This window comes from Podarcis bocagei (assembly GCF_964188305.1).
Source record: "Podarcis bocagei genome assembly, chromosome: 14".
NCBI lineage: Eukaryota > Metazoa > Chordata > Lepidosauria > Squamata > Lacertidae > Podarcis > Podarcis bocagei.
Window position 1 is genome coordinate 40,418,374 of NC_138139.1, and position 21,148 is coordinate 40,439,521.

A 21,148-nucleotide genomic window follows, 5' to 3' on the forward strand; every position below is an offset into this window, starting at 1 on the left:
GAATGAATGAATGAATGAAATTATTGACTGCAACCTTATGTATGCTGTACATCCTCCCCCCACCCTACACACACACATACTGAAGAAATAAAAAAATTCCTTCCAGTAGCACCTTAAAGACCAACTAAGTTAGTTCTTGGTATGAGCTTTCGTGTGCATGCACACTTCTTCAGATACTTCTTCAGAATTCCATTTAAACATACTGAAGAGAGTAGGTGGGTTCAGTCCTGTAGGGTTTCTTTCCCTTTCCTAGCAGACCACAGGTTTGAAATCTCCCATCAGCTGGTGAGCAGGGGATTCAGTCCTGCAGGGTGCTGCTTATAAGTGCCTTCCCTGCAGGGACTCTGCTTGTGGAGGAGCATCATGCTGGGCCCTCCAGCCTTCGCATCCCCTGACAACCTGGATAACTCTGGGCAGCCTGGTCTATGGTGATCTGGGTCTGTCTCAGCCCATGTGCGGGTGCCCCCAATTCAAAACTGGCCTGATTCAGATCGAGATCTGGGCTTCCCCTAAATCTGGTGCACAGCACTAGTCCTGAGCTCCTTAAAAAGGCGGGAAAGCTACATATAACAGAAATTATAATCAGATACAGTTTCCTGTGCATTTTTGCCATTATAACCTTGGTTACTATGCTGAAAAGCGTTGATCTAACTTGGATCCAAGCTTTGAAAAAATTCCCATTTTAATTGCTGCCCTGCCAAAGCACAGATCTCTGCTGCATCTAAGCCAGGAGTGGGGGTGGGGGGAGCTTGAAACAAGAACCCGAGAGATTTCAATCTGTCCGTCTGAAGATAACCTCAAAAGGGAATGGAGGCTATGAGGAACCCGGTCATCCAGGACTGCTATATCTGCCTGTCTTGATAGAGGATCTCGTTTTTCAAACTCCAAGTCCCCATCTTCAATTACTTCTTTAATCAGCCTTTCAAGATAGCGCTTGCCAATGTATTTTGCATGCTGGTTTTAAGCCATTGGGCTCCTTTTCCTGTCACAACCATTTAGGTTTCCTCTGAGAATTTGCTTTTGCTTAATGACGCCTTTATTAATTTATGCTAAAGAAAAGAGTCATTGATGTTTGATTCGTAATTCGATCTATAGTTGGAGGGGTTTTTTTATTAATTAAGGCAGAAATAAGATATCTACCAAGAGTAGGAGGAGAGACTAGCATAAAAGGAACACTCTGAGATGGGGCAGCAGCTCTGGGTGGTTGATTTCCCCCCCAAAAACCCTTTGGAGTTAGGCTTCAGAGGATTGTGTCATGGCCCCCATGGATCCAGCAGTCATTGAGACCACTTTTCGCTATGATGAACTACTGCGAGTAAGAATAATAACAATGAATAATGAACGACTAAGTAAATGAAATTTATATGCCACTTAATTGCCAAGGTGACTTATAAACAGTTTACAAGCATAAAACCAATTACAAAACACACAAACATGGTTAAAATACACCACAGAATTCCATTTAAACATTAAAATAAACACCCCACGATTAAAATGTGTAATAAACCAGGCACGTTAAAACAGCACAACACCCCCTCCTTTGGTAATCCTCACAGAACTCTAGCCCAATGGTTGCCATTAATTTGATTTTGAATTGATTTTAAAATGAATTGATTTTAGAATGTTTTGTTACTTTTATTGTTGTTAGCTGCTCTGAGCCCGGCTACGGCTGGGGAGGGCGGGATATAAATAAAAAATATTATTATTATTATTTATTAACAATTAAAACAGTTAAGGACATATGGGGAGCTCTGCTGGATCAGGCCGATGGTCCATCTACTCTGCCATTTTGTTCTCACAGTGACCAACCAGATGCCTATGGGAAGTCCAGAAGCAGGGCCTGAACACAAGAGGCCTCTCCCTTCCTATGGTCCCCATCAACTAATTAAGAGGTCAAGGGCACATTCCAGCAAGGCAAAAACATTTTGGGTGCAAAGCAGGGCCCGTAAAGGAGGTGGGCTCAGAGGAGGGGGTGTGTGGTGTGGGAAGACACCCAAGGGCCAGATAGTGCAGCCGGGGCTGGGGTGGGGGCCTCTGGACCTGAGGTTTCCCCTCCCCAGAGATCTGCATCTCCTCCAGCAGAATCTCCCTTCCCTAACCCCAGCTTTGGGAAACAGTTCACAACAATACACTAAAACAATTTAAATGGCCTTCACGTTCTTAAAAGCAATGAGGCCTTTCTGAAATTATTTATCCTGGGACCAATCATGTTTACTCAGGAACAATCCCTGCTAATTTCAGGGAGGCTTAAATCCAAGAGCTTATCGTTTCCAGCATGTACATTTGATAAATGTGTTTGAAATGAACTGTTGGCATGATGTGCTTAAATAAATAAATAAGGCATTTTTGAGCCAAGAGAGTCTTGCTTTGACTTTCTGATGCCACATAGCTATTCACTCCGCGAGATTCTCTCTAACCTCCCTCAATGTATCTGTCAGAACTGCCAACAGATCTAAAGCAACTTTTGCATATTAAGTAGAGCCCACGATAATTCACTAGCGGGTTTGATTCTGCAGCGACACGTCCGTATCGATACTTGGAGATGCATTCCTTTCCTTTTCTCACCATGTAAGGATACACTTCTTCTGTTGCCTATTGAATGGAGGTGTCACAAGGTAGAGCTGTTGATAAGGCAGGGGTGGACAACCGGTGCCCCTCCCTGCGTTCCTGGATTGCAGCTCCTCTCATCCCTGAGCATTGGTCATGCTGGCTGGGGCTGATAGGAGTTGGAGCACAGCAGTAACTGGAGGGCCATAGATTGCCCAGCCCTATTATGAGGTGTGTTTTTTTCTCCTTCTCAGCCATCCAGTGAGACCAAATGTTGGAAGATTCAGGAGAGACAGAACAAAGTACCTCTTAATGCAAAAAGTATGGACAATAAGAAGGACGCGGGTGGCGCTGTGGGTTAAACCACAGAGCCTAGGACTTGCCGATCAGAAGGTCGGCAGTTCGAATCCCCATGATGGGGTGAGCTCCCATTGCTCGGACCCAATTGCACAGCTGATTGGAATGTTGTTTGGCTCTGAGCATACATTAGAACAGGGCTGGGAAACCTCTGGCCCATGGGCAAATACTGCCCCACAACTTCCATTTTCTACAACCACATACCTGTCATTCAACTGGGTGACATCAGCAGAAGGACAGGATCCAACCTTTGTTGGGTGCTGCTTTGCCAACACATTCCCTGAGTGTGAAGCTGGTGTGAAGCAAGCCCCTGCAGAGATCAGGATTGAACCCTTCACTCAGCAGCTGATGAATGGAGAGTTCAGTGCTGTTTCACCGGTGTGTTTCCCTCCTCCTACCCTCACAGGTCAATTTTGACAGGACTGACCGCCTACCAGTCACTTGATGCCATTGTGACGCCAGGTGATTGGCAGGTGGGGCGGGGAGATAAAGATCTGGCCCACTTAGCCAAAAGGCTTCCCCACCCCTGCTACAAAAGTGGAGGGGGAAAGGCGGCTTCTCCACCTAACAATATTGAGAGGGCTTTCTGAAATCATAATTTGGCAGCACTACCTTGGGAGAACATTTCTAAGTGAATAAATTGCATCTGAGTGCACGGCACATTTTTATGAGATTCTTTTTATGTTTGAGATAAAAAAGGGGGAGAAAAAAAGAGAAAAATCTAGACCAAAGTAAATTGCTAGCTTGTCATCTTTGCATTATTGCACTGATTGGATCGTGTTGACTTTCTTTTTCTTTCTTTTTTTATGGTAATGAACAAAATAAGTTGAGTAAATAACTGAGGTGGTAGGGCAGAAAGGGGAAGCCTGTGTTTATTATGTTAGCAAAGCTAGCTGCATCTTCTGTTAGATGTAGCCGCGACCTGCTTCCCTCTCTGTTGCGCAACAAGCATTAACGGTGGCCCCTGTGAGTTTTCAGAGACAATGTAAAATAATCAGCCTACATTTTCAGATGCCAGCAGCCTACAGCCGACGTCTGAATATGTTGGTTTCTCCGCAAAGTTGTTTCCAAATCAACGTGCGTAAGGCTGGGGTTGTTAGGCCAAGAACACAACCCAGTGGGGACTCTGAGTACGCATGCACAGGCTGCAAACATAAATAAATGGATGTGGGAATGTGGGAAGCAGAATTGAGAAAACGCTGGTATTACACAGGTGCAGGCATTGGCAGAGTAGGACCCCAGTTGCAAACTTGAGTGTGGTGATGTGAAGTGGCCTTCAGCTTGGAAAATCCAGGCCTTGAATTCCTTAAACCTTTTTCTGTCACGTAGATCTCACAGAGTATGGGAAAGTGTTCATGAATATGTTTGTCCCCAAGGAAGAAGAAGAGTAGAAGAAGAGTTTGGATTTGATATCCTGCTTTATCTCTACCTGAAGGAGTCTCAAAGCAGCTAACATTCTCCTTTCCCTTCCTCCCCCACAACAAACACTCTGTGAGGTGAGTGGGGCTGGGAGACTTCAGAGAAGTGTGACTAGCCCAAGGTCACCCAGCAGCTGCATGTGGAGGAGTGGAGACGCAAACCCTGTTCACCAGATTACGAGTCCATCACTCTTAACCACTACACCACACTGGCTCTACACCACACTGGAAGATGCAAATACACTTCAAAAGAGGATTAGACAGAGTCATGCAGTCATGTGACTGTTGGCGGCTGCTCCACTGCTAGAGATATTATGACTGATTACCAGTTGCTGGAAATCACAAGTGGCAGAATGTTGTTGCACTCGCGTCCAGCTTGCAGACTTCTGGTCAGCCACCGTGAGATCAGGATGGTGGACTAGATGGGCCATTGGTCTCATCCAGCAGGGCTCCTTTTAGGTTCCTATTGGTCAGAGTACAAAAGCATTTGGAGAGTCACAGGTCCCCTACCCTTGCATGATACACACTGAATTTGTTTATTTGGGAATGAGCTCTCCCTGGTGCTGAATTCTGTGCTATTATCAGCTTTCATTCAGGAACCCCTGAACCTGCTGCAATTCCGTCGTTAACATTGCCAGAAGTTCCGTGCATTTTGAAGCACAGCTACCTCAGAGAACACAAGCAGAGGAATGTGGCTTCTAGGGGAGGGGGTTTTAAGTCACTTTTATGGCATTTTTCATCGCAAATAAAACATTTGTATCTTTTGTATACAGTGGTACCTCGGATTAAGTACTTAATTCGTTCTGGAGGTCCGTACTTAACCTGAAACTGTTCTTAACCTGAAGCACCACTTTAGCTAATGGGTGCCGCCGGAGCACAATTTCTGTTCTCATCATGAAGCAAAGTTCTTAACCTGAAGCACTATTTCTGGGTTAGCAGAGTCTGTAACCTGAAGCATATGTAACCTGAAGCGTATGTAACCCGAGGTACCACTGTATACAGTAACAGACTATGAGGCAATTGGCAGTGTAGAAAGTCTGTTGCAAGTCCAGATATGCTCAATATATATATATATATATATAGGAATATCTGCTGGGAGACCCAGGAGGCAGAGGATTATTCAATGAGAAAGAAACAAATTGAAAGAAAATGTTTTCTTTTATAGGAAGGACTCTCACCCAGTAAAGGCTATCCCCTCCACCACTTCGTCTCTCGGGCCCAAGCTTGTCATGTAGGGAAATTGTTCTTTATAGCTGGCTGAGACAAGACTAATGTTGCCTGTCAGACCACTTCTCCTTGCACTAGTTATGCAGCTTTTATATATTCTGTCCCTGTGTCTTGCAATTACAAAAGCACAGCAACATGAGGCTCTCTCCTGAATCCAGTGGACTTTTCTACGGCTTTTGAAAGCCGTCAGTTTGCCGGCGGCACCAAGATGTCAAGGAACGCCAGAGGTGTGCCCTCGGCAGGAGAATTTTCCACTGAGCAAGGTGTGCAGTGGGAATGATGCCGTTGGAAGGGATCCCAAGAGTCATTGCGTCCTCTGTAATACAGGAACCTATACTGGCCATTGGGAAGGAAGATGTCTAGAATAACCTCCTCTTTCATTTGAGCCTTCCTGAAGCAGCAAGGTCTTCCTGTGCTCTGGCATGTTCCTATGTCCTTGGTTATCAAGTGATCTTGACTCTGCCTCCTAGTTCACCCTATGATCCTGACTTGCTCTTTAGACCTGGTCACTGGTGAGTGCCGTGTTTCCTGGTTCCTGCTGCTTCTTCACCCCAGATTGCTATCCTTGGCCCACCTTTGGCACAGCCAATCAGGGGCCAGGAGGTCAAGGCCAGGGGTCAGGAAACTTTTTCAGCATGGGGAGGTCCACTATCCCTCAGGCCTTGTGGGGGGTCGGACTATATTTGGAGGGTGAATGAATTCCTATGCCCCACAAATAACCCAGAGATGCATTTTAGATAAAAGCACACATTCTACCCATGTAAAAACACGCTGATTCCCGGACCATCCGCAGGCCGGATTTAAAAGGCGATTGGGCCAGATCCGGCCCCCGGGCCTTAGCTTGCCTACCCATGGTCAAGTCTCATGACACGCAACTAACAAAAGGCAAGATACGACACTGCTGCCTGCCTGTCACTGTCATACAGTTTGCCAGGCAGCATTAAAGAGCCAATTCACAGATTAAAGACCCAAGGCGCCGGTTTCCAAGCTTAAAAAATAGTTGTGCATCTTTTTTTCTCAGTTTGTGGAGGAAACTCAATTTACTGAACCGAATATTATTCCACCAGAGAAGCATTCACTTGTCACCAGGCAACCATAAAAACATCTTGGGTTGTAGTTGTATTCAGAGTAAACTCATTAACAGTCACTACTAACTTAGACCTATGGATTTCCGGGGGAATTTAGTTGGATGCAATCCTTTACCAGTTATCGTAGCTACTTTCAACTTTTCAGTGTGTTTTCTTCATTAGGACCTACTTTTCTATTTGCTGGAATATAATTTTAAAATATTCTGAACGTTCCTGCCAAAGATTTTGATTTTCCTGCTCAACTTGGAAGCGCAGCACTGAGTCAGTGAATCCACTTTTTGAAGTTTATTACACTGAATTATAGATGCAACTTTCATCCCAGGTAGGCAAAGTTTGAGGAGCTATACTAAATAAAGAATATTTCATTTTGATCAGGAAGCAAAATAGGGCAAGCCGCTTCAGCAGCAAGGACTCCACCGGAGTTTGAAAACCAAGCGGATCTTTCGCTCACAGCTTCAGCTGATTGTCTTTTCCTCCTTTTCTTTTCTGCTGCTTTGTGCTTCCTCTGTTTGAATCATTGGCAGTGTCTCTCTTTTGCCCAGGCAAGCCTGAAAAACATGCCACAGAGTAGGGAAATGAAAAATAGGTCATGTGTCATGTGTCTGGGGGGGGGGGGACCCCAAGTGGCAGTTGAGTTCCCTTGGGATATATAAGAAAATGAGACTTCCCTGTACATGCCATCAAAAGTGAAGGGGGGAACTACCAATAATCAATATAAATTTATTATTTGTCGTCATTGAATTTACATCCCGCCCTTCATCGCCAAGGAGCCCAGGGAAGCAAGCACATTCACAGCAAACTTTTTTAAAAAAGACTTTAAACACATTTTGGAAATAGTTACCATTGGCTATGGAACTTACCTGGCAAACCTTTGTCAAAATAAAAAAATTCCTTCCAGTAGCACCTTAAAGACCAACTAAGTTAGTTCTTGGTATGAGCTTTCGTGTGCATGCACACTTCTTCAGATGCTACTGGAAGGAATTTTTTTATTTTGACTATGGCAGACCAACACGGCTACCTATCTGTAACTGGCAAACCTTTGTATCTCATTGAGATTAAGAATGATGCAGAGCAGTTAGCCCTTTTTATTGCCCTCCAAGGTGATCAGACACAAGCCTGGCCTTAGCATTTGCTTATAGTTGCAGTAGTGTGGGCTTGAGTCCTGAAAGGGATAACTGTGTTGAACTCAGCACTTACTATGGGAATGCATAGTACAGTGGTACCTCGGGTTAAGAACTTAATTCATTCCGGATGTCCATTCTTAACCTGAAACTGTTCTTAACCTGAAGCACCACTTTAGCTAATGGGGCCTCCTGCTGCCACTGCACCACCAGAGCACAATTTCTGTTCTCATCCTGAAGCAAAGTTCTTAACCTGAGGTACTATTTCTGGGTTAGTGGAGTCTGTAACCTGAAGCGTCTGTAACACGAGGTACCACTGTAGACCCCTGGTTAACAGGCAGTTATCTCGTAGACACTAGCTGAGTGACATCTCACGCTGTGACCTTGAGATACAGAGTCAAGAGACCTGCCACTGCAGCTTCATGATTCGTGCCTTTGGTTGTTATGGGAGCGTTCAAGGACTAGGGCTTGGTGATGTATCAATACATCATCCAAAACCAGATTGAAGCCCACCATTGTGGTAATGGAAGTATATTAATAGTGAATTACAATTAAGAAGAAGTATATTAATAATGAAATAACTACACTGGGCAACAATTTTTTACTTTTTGAATGTTGTCTAGATTTCTACAACTGATTTAGGGTATTTTTGCACTGCTGAATCAGGAAATGGCATCCGTTTCGCTCCATCAGGTCAGGTTTTTGTTCTATGTTGATTTGAAAAAATCAGGTCTTGTGACAAAATCGATTACATTTTTGTGGCATTGTTAGCTGATTTTTGTCAACACATATCATCCTAAATATGTTTTTAAGAGAGAAAAATGTTTTTCCAACAACATATATTGATTACCTGATAGAAACATCGATTACTGTAAACTGAATGGTGGGCATTGATAAAGGTAAGTACACTGGAGTACTGTGTCCAGTTCTGGGCACCACAATTCAAGAAGGACACTGACAGACTGGAACGTGTCCAGAGGAGGGCAAACAAAATGGTCAAAGGCCTGGAAACGATGCCTTATGAGGAACGGCTAAGGGAGCTGGGCATGTTTAGCCTGGAGAAGAGGAGGTTAAGGGGTGATATGATAGCCATGTTCAAATATATAAAAGGATGTCACATAGAGGAGGGAGAAAGGTTGTTTTCTGCTGCTCCAGAGAAGCGGACACGGAGCAATGGATCCAAACTACAAGAAAGAAGATTCCACCTAAACACTAGGAAGAACTTCCTGACAGTAAGAGCTGTTCGACAGTGGAATTTGCTGCCAAGGAGTGTGGTGGAGTCTCCTACTTTGGAGGTCTTTAAGCAGAAGCTTGACAACCATATGTCAGGAGTGCTCTGATGGTGTTTCCTGCTTGGCAGGGGGTTGGACTCGATGGCCCTTGTGGTCTCTTCCAACTCTATGATTCTATGATTCTACGTAAATTGCATGTTGCTTCACCATTTTTCAAACTTCAGGGCTTGAACTTCCGTTTCTTGGAACTCCTGGAATGCTCAGCGGCAGGGAGGTCTCTCTTCAGAGTCCAACAGTAGTCAGCCATCATGACTGCATCCCAGCGACCCTGATACCTGGTCTCCATCTCTTTCATGTCCTGATGGAATCTCTCCCCCTGCTCGTCACTCATTGAACCCAGGTTCTCAGGAAACCGGTCCATATGTGAAAATAGGTAGTGCATCTTGACGCTCATGTTGCAGCCCAGGTTTCTGAAAGCAGTCAGCATGTTGTTGACAAGTTCTGCATAGTTTCTGACCTTATTGTTGCCAAGAAAGTTCTTCACTACCAGAACAAATGCCTTCCACGCTTCCAGTTCCACTTCGTTCATTGAGTTTCCGAACTCTGGATCTCTGATGAGCTGGCGGATCTGAGGACCGTCAAAGATGCCAGCTTTCAACTTCTCCATGGTCAATCCTGGAAAAGCCTGGCACAAGTAAGTGAAGCAGTCACCATCCTTGTCCAGAGCATTGGTGAACTGCTTGGTTAAGCCGAGCTTGATGTGCAGCGGTGGGAAGAGTATTCGGTCTCTGTCCACCAGATGGTCGTTGATGACGTTCCTTTTTCTGCAAGGCACCAGTTCCTCCCGCACAGGCCAGTCCTTCTTCGTGTAATGCTGAGCACGGTCCCTACTATCCCACATGCACAGAAAACATGGGTACTTGGTGAATCCAGACTGTTGTCCCAACAAAAAGTTCACCATCTTCAGGTCAACACAAATAAACCACTTATGCTGATCATAACCAATTTTCTCCAGCACAAACTTCACCCCTTCATAGTTCTCCTTCAGTGTACTTGAGTGAGCCAGGGATTTTGATCCCCTAACTTTATGCCTTGCCGCACCAATTTATGGAAGATTTCGAGGTTTTATGACTTCAAACTGATCCCTTTTCGACATAATCACCCAGAACTATCGAACCTGAATACTTCTTGTCATTAAAATAATCATTTCCAATCAAAACAATTATTCGACATGGCATTTTACCCCCAACAACTTCTTCTAAAATGCTCCATACAAGTGTGTTGTTTAGTCATTTAGTCGTGTCCGACTCTTCGTGACCCCATGGACCAGAGCACGCTAGGCACTCCTGTCTTCCACTGCCTCCCGCAGTTTGGTCAGACTCATGTTTGTGGCTTCGAGAACACTGTCCAACCATCTCGTCCTCTGTCGTCCCCTTCTTGTGCCCTCCATGTTTCCCAACATCAGGGTCTTTTCCAGGGAGTCTTCTCTTCTCATGAGGTGGCCAAAGTATTGGAGCCTCAGCTTCACGATCTGTCCTTCTAGTGACCACTCAGTGACCATACAAGCGTACAGGTGAACAAAAACGTAAAAAACCGACATGTGGCCATAGCTCAAAAACTTGACCTGATTGAGCAAAACCAATGTGATTTTTGGATTCAGCGCATCAGATTCGTCCTAAATCAGCTTCAAAACCACAGACAACAAATTTGTTGTTGACCAGTGTTATTAAGCTCTAAGCCATATGTAGGTTTTATTTTACAGTGGTACCTCGGGCTAAGTACTTAATTCATTCCGGAGGTCCGTTCTTAGCCTGAAACTGTTCTTAACCTGAAGCACCACTTTAGCTAATGGGGCCTCCTGCTGCTGCCGGAGCATGATTTCTGTTCTCATCCTGAAGCAAAGTTCTTAACCCGAGGTACTATTTCTGGGTTAGCAGAGTCTGTAACCTGAAGCGTATGTAACCTGAAGCGTATGTAACCCGAGGTACCATTGTATTTTATCTTATATTTTGGAAATGTACATCCAGTGGTTCCCCCCCCTTTAATTTGGGGGGGGGGCTCAAGAGAGTGGGGCCCTAAGCTATAGCTTGTTTAGCTTATACGTATATCCAGCACTGTGTGACATATATGAACATGAGCAATACGCCAGTAAGTTGACTCGACAGGATACAGACTATAAATATGGGCGCTGAAGACACTGTCAGGCAGAACTCAGAATAGACAAGGAGATCTCAAGAGGATGCTCTGCATCAGTCAGCTCCCAGAAGGATCATTTGCTGTCATGTCTAAGGGTTCTCTGGAAGAGGTCTGGCCTCTCCACGAGGCGCAGTGAAGCAGTCACCTCACGCAGCAGGCTGAGGTCAGCTGGGAGGGGGAGCAGATGCAGCTCTGAGGAGGAGTGTGCTGCTCGCTGGATCCTGCGCTTGTATGTCTGTATTATTTATTTATTTATTTATTTATTTATTTATACCCTGCCCATCTGGCTGGATTTCCCCAGCCACTCTGGGCGGCTTCCAACAGAAGATTAAAATACAATAACCTATTAAACATTAAAAGCTTCCCTAAACAGGGCTGCCTTCATATGGCTTCTAAAAGTCTGGTAGTTGTTGTTCTCTTTGACATCTGGTGGGAGGGCATTCCACAGGGCGGGTGCCACTACCGAGAAGGCCCTCTACCTGGTTCCCTGTAACTTGGCTTCTCGCAGCGAGGGAACTTCCAGAAGGCCCTCAATGCTGGACCTCAGTGTCCGGGCAGAACAATGGGGGTGGAGACGCTCCTTCAGGTATACTGTATACTGGACCGAGGCCGTTTAGGGCTTTAAAGGTCAGCACCAACACTTTGAATTGTGCTCGGAAACGTATTGGGAGCCAGTGTAGGTCTTTCAAGACCGTGTTATATGTTCTCGGCAGCCGCTCCCAGTCACCTGTCTAGCTGCCACATTCTGGATTAGTTGTAGTTTCTGGGTCACCTTCAAAGGTAGCCCCACATAGAGCACATTGCAGTAGTCCAAGCGGGAGATAACTAGAGCATGCACCACTCTGGTGAGACAGTCCGCGGGCAGGTAGGGTCTCAGCCTGCGTACCAGATGAAGCTGATAAACAGCTGTCCTGGACACAGAATTGACCTGCGCCTCCATGGACAGCTGTGAGTCCAGAATGACTCCCAGGCTGCGCACCTGGTCCTTCAGGGGCAGAGTTACCCCATTCAAGACCAGCTTTGCCTCTGCCGTCCTGTTCCCTCTCCAGCCTCCTTTTCTCTAACCCACTGCTTTCAGTGCACCAGGGTTTCTCCGGCCTCCAGTTGCCTCAGGTGGAGGAGCAGGCGGAGGCAGGTTTTGCCTCAAATGGTAAAATGGCCTTGGCCAGCCCTGCTCCAACAGCAAATGGAACATAAGATTGAAGCAGTCTGGAATGGGTTTCATTCTAGTTGGATGCAAGGATGAGTAGTTTTCTTTGTCTAGTCTAAGTAGACTGTGTGTGTGTGTGTGTGTGTGTGTGTGTGTGTGTGATGCATGTCAATGTCTAATGCTTGCTGTGTAACCAACGAAACCCACAGCCTTCACCCATAAGTGTTCTTATTGTTCTCTAATCCAAGAGAACCACTGCCTTTGGCAAACAAAACCTTTGGCAGAACACCATTAAGACATTCTGAAAATGGTTTGAAATATGCTCTCATTCGCCAGTCCCAGAGTTGCCCTGTTCTGTGGCCATGAAATGCCTGAGTAAACAGGAATGCTTTCAACAAATTCTCCTGAAAATCAGTTAATGATGGAGACAGATGCACCTCACAGTGAATAAGTTATTGTGCTCTGAAGAAGGCTCTGCAAGCTCCTTTCCTCTAAGTGGAGGGCACTGACAACAATGACCAGTGCTGCACTTTTGTAATTTTACACTCAAACAGGGGTCATCATCCTGGCACCCACATGTGTCAATATGCCTACCAGTACCTCCTAAGTCACCCAGAAAAGGTCTCAGTAAATATCCCCTTGAAAAGCCACATTAGATTGTTTGTTGTCCCTGCTGAGTTTCTGTTTGCACTGACTTGGCCTCTCTCACATTGAACGCCCCCCTTTAAGCATGCAGACATTTCGTTGGATGCCAGGATTGGACACCCATCCTCCCATTGTGAACAGAGGAGAGGTACACAGAGATTCTCCCTGTGAGCAAGTGGAGGTGTCCGATTCAGGTGCCTTTTTTCCATTGATGGAGGGCATGCCAGCACCATTTTGTGATCCTGTCATTTTTAGATATGGCAGCCATTTTGTTTTTTACCTCACGCTCATGGCAGAAATTTTATGATTGGCATCCACAGATGCTTTCTGAAAATTACAGATGTGCAGACCGGCAACACCCACTTGAGACTTAATGGTCTTTTTGTGGGGAGGGGGAGCAGTATTTCAACATGTAATAAGTCAGGCTTTCCCTGACCCGTAAAACTGAACCCTGTTATTACTAGATTTCTGTTTTTCTCTCTGCTTTTTTGCTACCGTTTTACCCTGTTAATGTTTGTTGTTCCATACACTGCCAATATATTTAAATGTTAAGCAGTTTGGAAATGCTTTTAAATAAATAAATTGGAGGGGAAGTCACTTTGATGTTGGGATGTGAACGTTCGGTTGCCTGGCAGTCATTCTGTCTTTCTCTCACACACACAATTAAACCATCAGGAAATGAAAGTGATTCTACACACACACACACACACACACACACACACACACACCTCTTTTGTCAAACGGCATCATTATGAGTGGCCTGTCTCGCTCAGTCTTCAGTAAGTGGAGTCACTAATAATTAAGAAGCCGTTGCAATAAAAGCGAGCTCGTTAGGGGAGTTGACAGTGTTATTGGGAACCTGAAGGAAATGTGGCATTTGGCAAAAATTGAATTGGACATTAGATTGGCAGCAAGCAAAGTGTTGACTGAGATCAGCTTTATGGCGCATATGAGTCCAGTGGTGGTGGTTTTAGCTGCAATGGCTTCTGTGTTGTTTCCAGGCTCAGTTCAAAGAGCCCATTACTACCTATAAGCCCTAAATTAGGGTTGCCATATTTCAAGAGGTGAAGATCCAGACACAAAAGTTGTTGAGCTTTTTTAAGGCAAAATTGGAGCTTTTTTAAAAATAATAATTTTTATTAGTTTTCAGTTACAATCAAATAATAGCCTCATTATAACAATACCAGTTTATAATACAATTAATAATACCAATCATTCAAATACAGAATTATATAATTTAGGTGGCCCTCCACATCATAGGATTAATGGCTTTATGGTTTTCTTTATTTCTGTGTTCCAAAATACGGTAGTATTCATTTCAATTACATTCCAGTCATCATCATCTCTTATACAACAACTGCAATATTAATAACTTCACCAAAATTCACCAAAATCTACACTACTGACATGGGTTGCCATGCATCCAGATTTTCCCAGACATTTCAGCAATTTTTGTCCAGACACCATTTCCTGGAAAATTCCTACCTAAATGGCAACCCTACCTAAATGACTTGGATTAGGCAGGACTGCCTCCCTTCATTAATCTCAGTCTTAAACCAAGGCTCCATCTGAACCATACATTTAAAGTACTGTTGTCCCACTTCAAATCGTGTGGCTTCACCCAAAAAATCCTGGGAATTGTAATATGTTGAGGCTGCTGAGGCCCCTATTCCCCTTCACAGAGTTCACTGGTTTAACCCCTCTGGGAATTGTAGCTCTGTGAGGGGAATAGAGGTGTCTTTTAGCAACTCTCCTACTTTTGATTGGTGGTGGCTCTCCAGGGCAAGAATCTGTCCCCATCATAGCTCTGCTCCAGGGTGTGTCCTTGGGGTTGGGGCTTTTGGTCCAAAGAGGTAAAAGCCTTTTACTGAAACATTTCATCTAGAACAGGCATAGGCAAACTCCGGCCCTCCAGATGTTTGGGACTACAGTTCCCATCATCCCTGACCACTGGTCCTGTTAGCTAGGGATGATGGGAATTGTAGTCCCAAACATCTGGAGTTTGCCTATGCCTGATCTAGAAAGCCAGGTTCAAAGCTCAGCATAGTCCCAGCAAGCCAAGGTCAAGCTTGGGGAGCAAGGAGGGGGAACTAGAGGAAGCAGAGACCTGTTGTTTTTTTTAATCAACTGGAAGCCTCAAGAGGGAGACCTCATATGCTGTGGCTTCCTAGCTGCTTGCTCATGAGTTGCCAGACAATTGTAGGTCTGTAGACTCATGCTAATGGAAACCCATTGCACAGCACAGTGGCCAATCTGTTGTGCAACGTCACCCAAATGCTTCTTATGTATTTTTATTCATTCATTTGTTCATTTTTATTTTTATTTTGTATACCGCTTTTCCACACACACACAAAATGCTCAAAGCAGAGAACAGGACTATGTTCCAAAAAAACCAGTACAAAAACCATTCCATAATAATCTAGCAAAACAGTAGCAGATATAATAACCTGCAAAGGAAACTCACATCAATACTGTGGATATAAGATTACCGCACTTAAGCAACATACAGCATCCAACAGCAAAAATAACAAGGGAGCTTCGCAGTTTCACCTTAGTCCTAGAAACACCATTCCCATGGTGTATGTAAATTATCATGAACCATGTTATGATGTAGCTCACTGCCCATATCTCCCTTTTGTAGATAAGCCACTCTGTGCATTGTGATTTTCGGGGCTGAGGATGATGAATAGTGGCATACAACAGCTCTCCAATACAAGCTTCAAGAGCTATTGCCTTATTTGGTTTTTATTGATGAAATACAATATTGGGGGCAGATCTCCACTCATAATTCTTGTGGAACAGCGTTCCTTTGGCACAAAACGTTTTGCAAGTGGAGCAGGTATGCCGCTAAGAGACTTGAACTTAGTTCTGTATTGGATAGGACTCTCAATAATAACAAAAACAAGAAGAATGACCTTGCTGAACATCTGATAAAGGTACCGCTGCCTTCCAGCCTCTTGGAAGAGCATAGGATTGAAATCGAGGCCAAGGAAATTTGTTACAGCCTCGCAGCCAAAAGCTTTTGTTTCGTGAGCTCAGCCTGTTTATGAGATGCTGCTGTTTTTTCCCTTAATTCCCTATCTCAAAATGGCAATGCATCCCAAGCAATTTCTATTAAACCGAAATCAGTTTGCATTAGTAACAATTAACTGTAAAAAAGAGAGTGTATTCATGCTTAAATTACATGCCGCTTTTATTGGCACTCGTAAACAAAGCCGTAAGGATATTGCCTAAATTGACATAATGCATATTATCTTGTGCAACACTTCTCTCTGAATTAACGTATTCTTTTCAACCTTTCTTTGGTCAACAAATGAAATTAAGGGAATAATCTTACTTGTAAAAAAATTTAAAAGGCCTTAAAGTAAAGCCCTAAATCAGGGGTTGCCAGTTCAGCGCCTGCGGAAGCCAGCATAAATGCCAGTGACATCTATGGTGCTTTCGAAAGGTTTCAGTAAATATCCCCTCAGAAATCTGCAATACATCAGAGACTGTTTCCTCTTCCTGCCCAGTTTCTGGTTTCACTGCATATTGCCACCTTAAGTATGACCATATTTCATGCCAGGATTAGATGCCCACAAAGGAGACTTTGTGGGACTGAATACAGTGGCCTTTTCCTCCATTGATGTGAGGCAAGCCTGTACTATTTTGTGGTCCCATCCCTTTTCCTGCTTTTTTAGGTGTAGCAGCCATTCTGCCATGTCCCCACAGCAGCTCTTTTTCGTTAGGCCACGCCCCTAGGGAAGCCATTTTGTGACTGGCACTCACGTCACTTTCTCAGCATTGCAAATGTGCCCACTGACCCAGTAAGGTATGAGTCAGCTGCCCTAAATGGGTTTATTTTGGGGGGGTATCATAAGATAACATTCATTTGTGAATCTGCCCGGTTATTAAGATTATCTGTGGAGGCCCATCCCTTCAGAAACTTTACATGGAAAAGGAGGCTTTGTAGTGGTTGCTTTGATACTGATTTTTTTGTAAGATCTAAATTCAAAACTTTGAAACTCCCTGACTCTCGATAGCACGCACACACCTTCACGCACGCACACACACACACCTTTTGGCACCTGCTAAAAACATTTTTGAGATAAATAAGTAAATAAATAAATACAACTTCTTATATTTTACTTTTTTCTTGTGCTTCCCTCTATAGTCGATGTTTCGAATTCTGTTGGTTCGTTGTTGTTGTTGTTGTTGTTGACTGTGTTTTTTCTTCCCCCTTTTAAACAGGTGTCAAAGCAGTGTTTTCCGGGCACTACCACCGAAATGCTGGCGGCTCCTACAAAAATATTGAAATGGTTATTTCGTCTGCCATAGGGTGCCAGCTGGGAGAAGACACGCATGGGCTAAGGGTGGTGGCTGTCACCCCTGAGAAGATTGTTCACAAATACTACAGTTTGAATGAACTAAGCAATCGAGAGGTCGAGAAAGACATTGCAGCTTTGCTTAACCAAAACTAGCCATTTCTTTCCTCTGCCAAAATATTGGGGGGGGGGGTGCCTCTCCAGCTCAGTGTGAGGTATCAGAACTGTGCATTGTGTGATTTCTTTTGTGTTTTTTTTAAAAAAGTTGGCAATGGCAAAGATTTCTCATCATAATCAGAAAGCACCTGAACGTCGCAAAGTCAAACAGGCAGTCAGAGGGATTATATTCACTTGTCAAGGGTGCGTATAAATTTAACTTGTGCTATAAAAGTAGTGACAGCGCTATTGATTTTGTAATTAAGGAGATATTCTGAGAATGCACTGTTCTTAGAATAAACCACTTTTATAGCAGCGCTTAAATGCACTCGCGAACAAACACACGGCACAACCGTCTACATGACAGCCCAATAAACAACAGGAGGCTGCAGGGAACCAAAATGCCACGTTAATGGAAGAATGAAAGGGGTTTGCCCTCAGTTCAAAGCAAATACTAGGTACATGTATGCAATTGCAGGGCAGCTGTAAGAAGCTGGGAAATATTCTATACCTGTTTCTAATAAGGAAAGACACCTCTGACATGTGCAATTTGCCACAGGTCTATCATGCCTCACAGAGGCTCCATCTCTCCTATACGTTTATAGCAGCATCAGGCCACTTAGCAGTCATGGCTTGCCCCAAAGAATCCTGGGAGCTGTAGTTTGTTCAGGGTGCTGGGAGTTGTCAGGAGACACACACCCCCAATTCCTCTAACAGAGCTACGGTTCCCAGAGTTCCCTGGGAAGAGGGTTTGGTTGTTAAACCACTCTGAGAATTGTATCTCCCTCCTAGGGAGGGGGTGTCTCCTCTAAGCACCCTTTACAAACTACAGTTCCCAGGAATCTTTGGGGGGAGCCATGACTGTTTAAAGTGGAACGGAGAGCAGGGTTGTCTCCGGGTATTGAGGGGTTCCTGGCCTAGTGCCCTTGGGTGGCTTTCTTTGACATCAGTGGGCTCCCCATGGAAGTTATAGCAGCAGCGACTTCCCACGCTTCACCAGTGTACCATCACAGCAGTGGATTGTGGGCAATATAAAATGGTGGCTTGCCCAGGTGAGCTGCACCTGGGTGCCCTGTTCTGACCCCCAGGACCTTACGAGAGAGAGCATTTCCTGGATCTGGGGAATCATGTCTCAAGAGACAATGCTCCACAGCCTTCCATTTTAAATGCTCACTTTATGGCATTTTTGCGTTGATCGCTTGAGTAGGCCCTGCACGTGTGTGCGGTGCTCAACTGTAGGCACGATTTGACACTGATTCACCACCCATGAATCAGTCCTCTGAAAGGAAATCATTTAGAGCTTGCCATTTCCACCTCACTACAAACAAACCTAAATCAGCGGTGAGCTAATTTAACTGTTTGCAGCTTCAGCCAAGAAATTCCGGGAATTTTTGTTTGGTGAGACTACTTAGAATTCCATTAGAGAGCCCTAAGTCATTTTCAGAAATACAATTCATGGCGCTCTGCCCTTTAAACCAATGGAACAATCAGTTTAAACCATTTTTTTATTTTATTTTTTGCTGGTTTCTCCTCCTCTTACACATTTTGATTTCTTAAAGGAATGAAATTGAACTCACACTGTGCTGGGGGCGGGGGAGTATTTACTCAATGAAGTAATGGGGTTAATTGAGGTCTTTTGAGTCCAGGGTTATTTGTAGATGGCTTAATAATCCTACCAAACTGGTGTGTGTGGGTTTTCCCCCCCCACACACACACTTTTATGGTTTAATGGGTTTCTCGTGTTCCTATGTGGGACCAGTCCACATTTTATAGGATGGGTATATTCCTTATTAAGGAATATAATGTGTTGTGTCAGCACAAACCATGTGTCTTTTGGGGCTCCCTGGCTTTCAAAATGTGTGTATGTAGGGAATTCACAGACGAACGGTATTACAAATTGGTGTGAAATCACTTTTCAATGAATAACAAATCACCTTCCTGTGCTTTATAACAGCCTACATTTGGTGTGTGGTTATATAAGTGCGGTTATAAACCTGGATGATATGTTATCAAGTGAAATGGCAACATTAAAAAAGAAGACGTATTTTTGAAATGTATACACAGCTACTTCAAGTAATCATTCCAAACTAATTGTACCGTTTTAAATTGAATCCCTCAGAACACAAATTGAATAAATGGAATCACTAGCTCCGCCCAGATGTTAAAGGCTTCCTAAATTGAAGGGAGAGTGGGATCTGTTCCTACAATCCTGTCACCAAGACCAGGTGTTCTCCATGGCGAAGATCTGTAGAAGGAGTTCTGAAATGCACAGGGAAGCAATTCTCGCTGCAGACCTTATCCACTGTGGAGCAGAGACAGAGGACTTGGGGCCTTCCAGAGCTTGTTGGACTCTTATTCCCATCAGCCCCAGCCAGCTTGGCCAACAGTGAGGGATGATGAGAGTTGGAGTACAATGATGCCTGGAGGGTCCAAGGTTTCCTCCATGCTTGGTGGTCTTCAGCTGGTGGGTTGGGACTCCATATTGGTTTGGGTCCTGATGGAAGGATGGGTTGAAACAGCCGCATGATCAAGATAAAAATAGTGATGGGGAGGAGAGAGAATGGAGGGGATAAATGGTCCCCAAATACATATTTGGATTAAAAGTGTGTCCCAGGTCTGAAAAGTTTGAAGATCACTGATATAGAGGGGATTGGGATGGGGCAGAGGGGGTGGTATAACCCAGCAAATCCCTCCTCTCCCCACAGATATTTCTAACATACAGGAGAGTTTTAGCCACTCAAATGGGGTACTGTTTGATCTTTTTTTTTTAATGTGAATGATAAGAAATGTTCTTGTTTCTTTAGTTTCTTTCCCCTTTTCAGGGGGATTTAGAATGGTTATGATTGTTTGCCTGTTGACCTTAAACCTGTTTGACCCCCTGAGTGGAAAACCAATTAAAAAAAATGAGGTGAGAAATCTCCTGACTTTGATCTTTTTTTATACAGGCACTCTTAAAAAGTAATAAAAATCTCCATTTGCAATATATGTGGTCTAGTCAGTATGACTAGACCACATATATTGTGGATATAGCCTACCTTGATTTCAGTAAGGCATTTGACAAGGTGCCCCATGATATTCTTGTAAAGAAGCTGGTAAAATGCGGTCTTGACTATGCTACCACTCAGTGGATTTGTAACTGGCTGACTGACCGAACCCAAAGGGTGCTCATCAATGGTTCCTCTTCATCCTGGAGAAGAGTGACTAGTGGGGTGCCACAGGGTTCTGTCTTGGGCCCGGTCTTATTCAACATCTTTATCAACGACTTGGATGATGGACTCAAGGGCATCCTGATCAAATTTGCAGATGACACTAAACTGGGAGGGGTGGCTAACACCCCAGAGGACAGGAACACACTTCAAAACGACCTTGACAGATTAGAAAACTGGGCCAAAACAAACAAGATGAATTTTAACAGGGAGAAATGTAAAGTATTGCACTTGGGCAAAAAAAATGAGAGGCACAAATACAAGATGGGTGACACCTGGCTTGAGAGCAGTACATGTGAAAAGGATCTAGGAGTCTTGGTTGACCACAAACTTGACATGAGCCAACAGTGTGACGCAGCAGCTAAAAAAGCCAATGCAATTCTGGGCCTCATCAATAGGAGTATAGCATCTAGATCAAGGGAAGTAATAGTGCCACTGTATTCTGCTCTGGTCAGACCTCACCTGGAGTACTGTGTCCAGTTCTGGGCACCACAATTCAAG

The 21,148-nt window shown here is 44.3% G+C and overlaps 1 protein-coding gene across 1 annotated transcript in view; it reads left to right on the forward strand.

Annotated features, from left to right (window-relative positions):
* The window catches only part of CPPED1 (calcineurin like phosphoesterase domain containing 1), a 75,607-nt gene extending 55,250 nt beyond the window's left edge, over window positions 1-20,357 (forward strand). The window contains exon 4 of the mRNA XM_081169714.1: window positions 17,212-20,357. Within this exon, the coding sequence (XP_081025840.1) occupies window positions 17,212-17,441 (230 nt within the window). The 3' untranslated portion in view covers window positions 17,442-20,357. The remainder of the gene's footprint in view (window positions 1-17,211) is intronic.
* The last annotated feature ends 791 nt before the right edge of the window (window positions 20,358-21,148 follow it).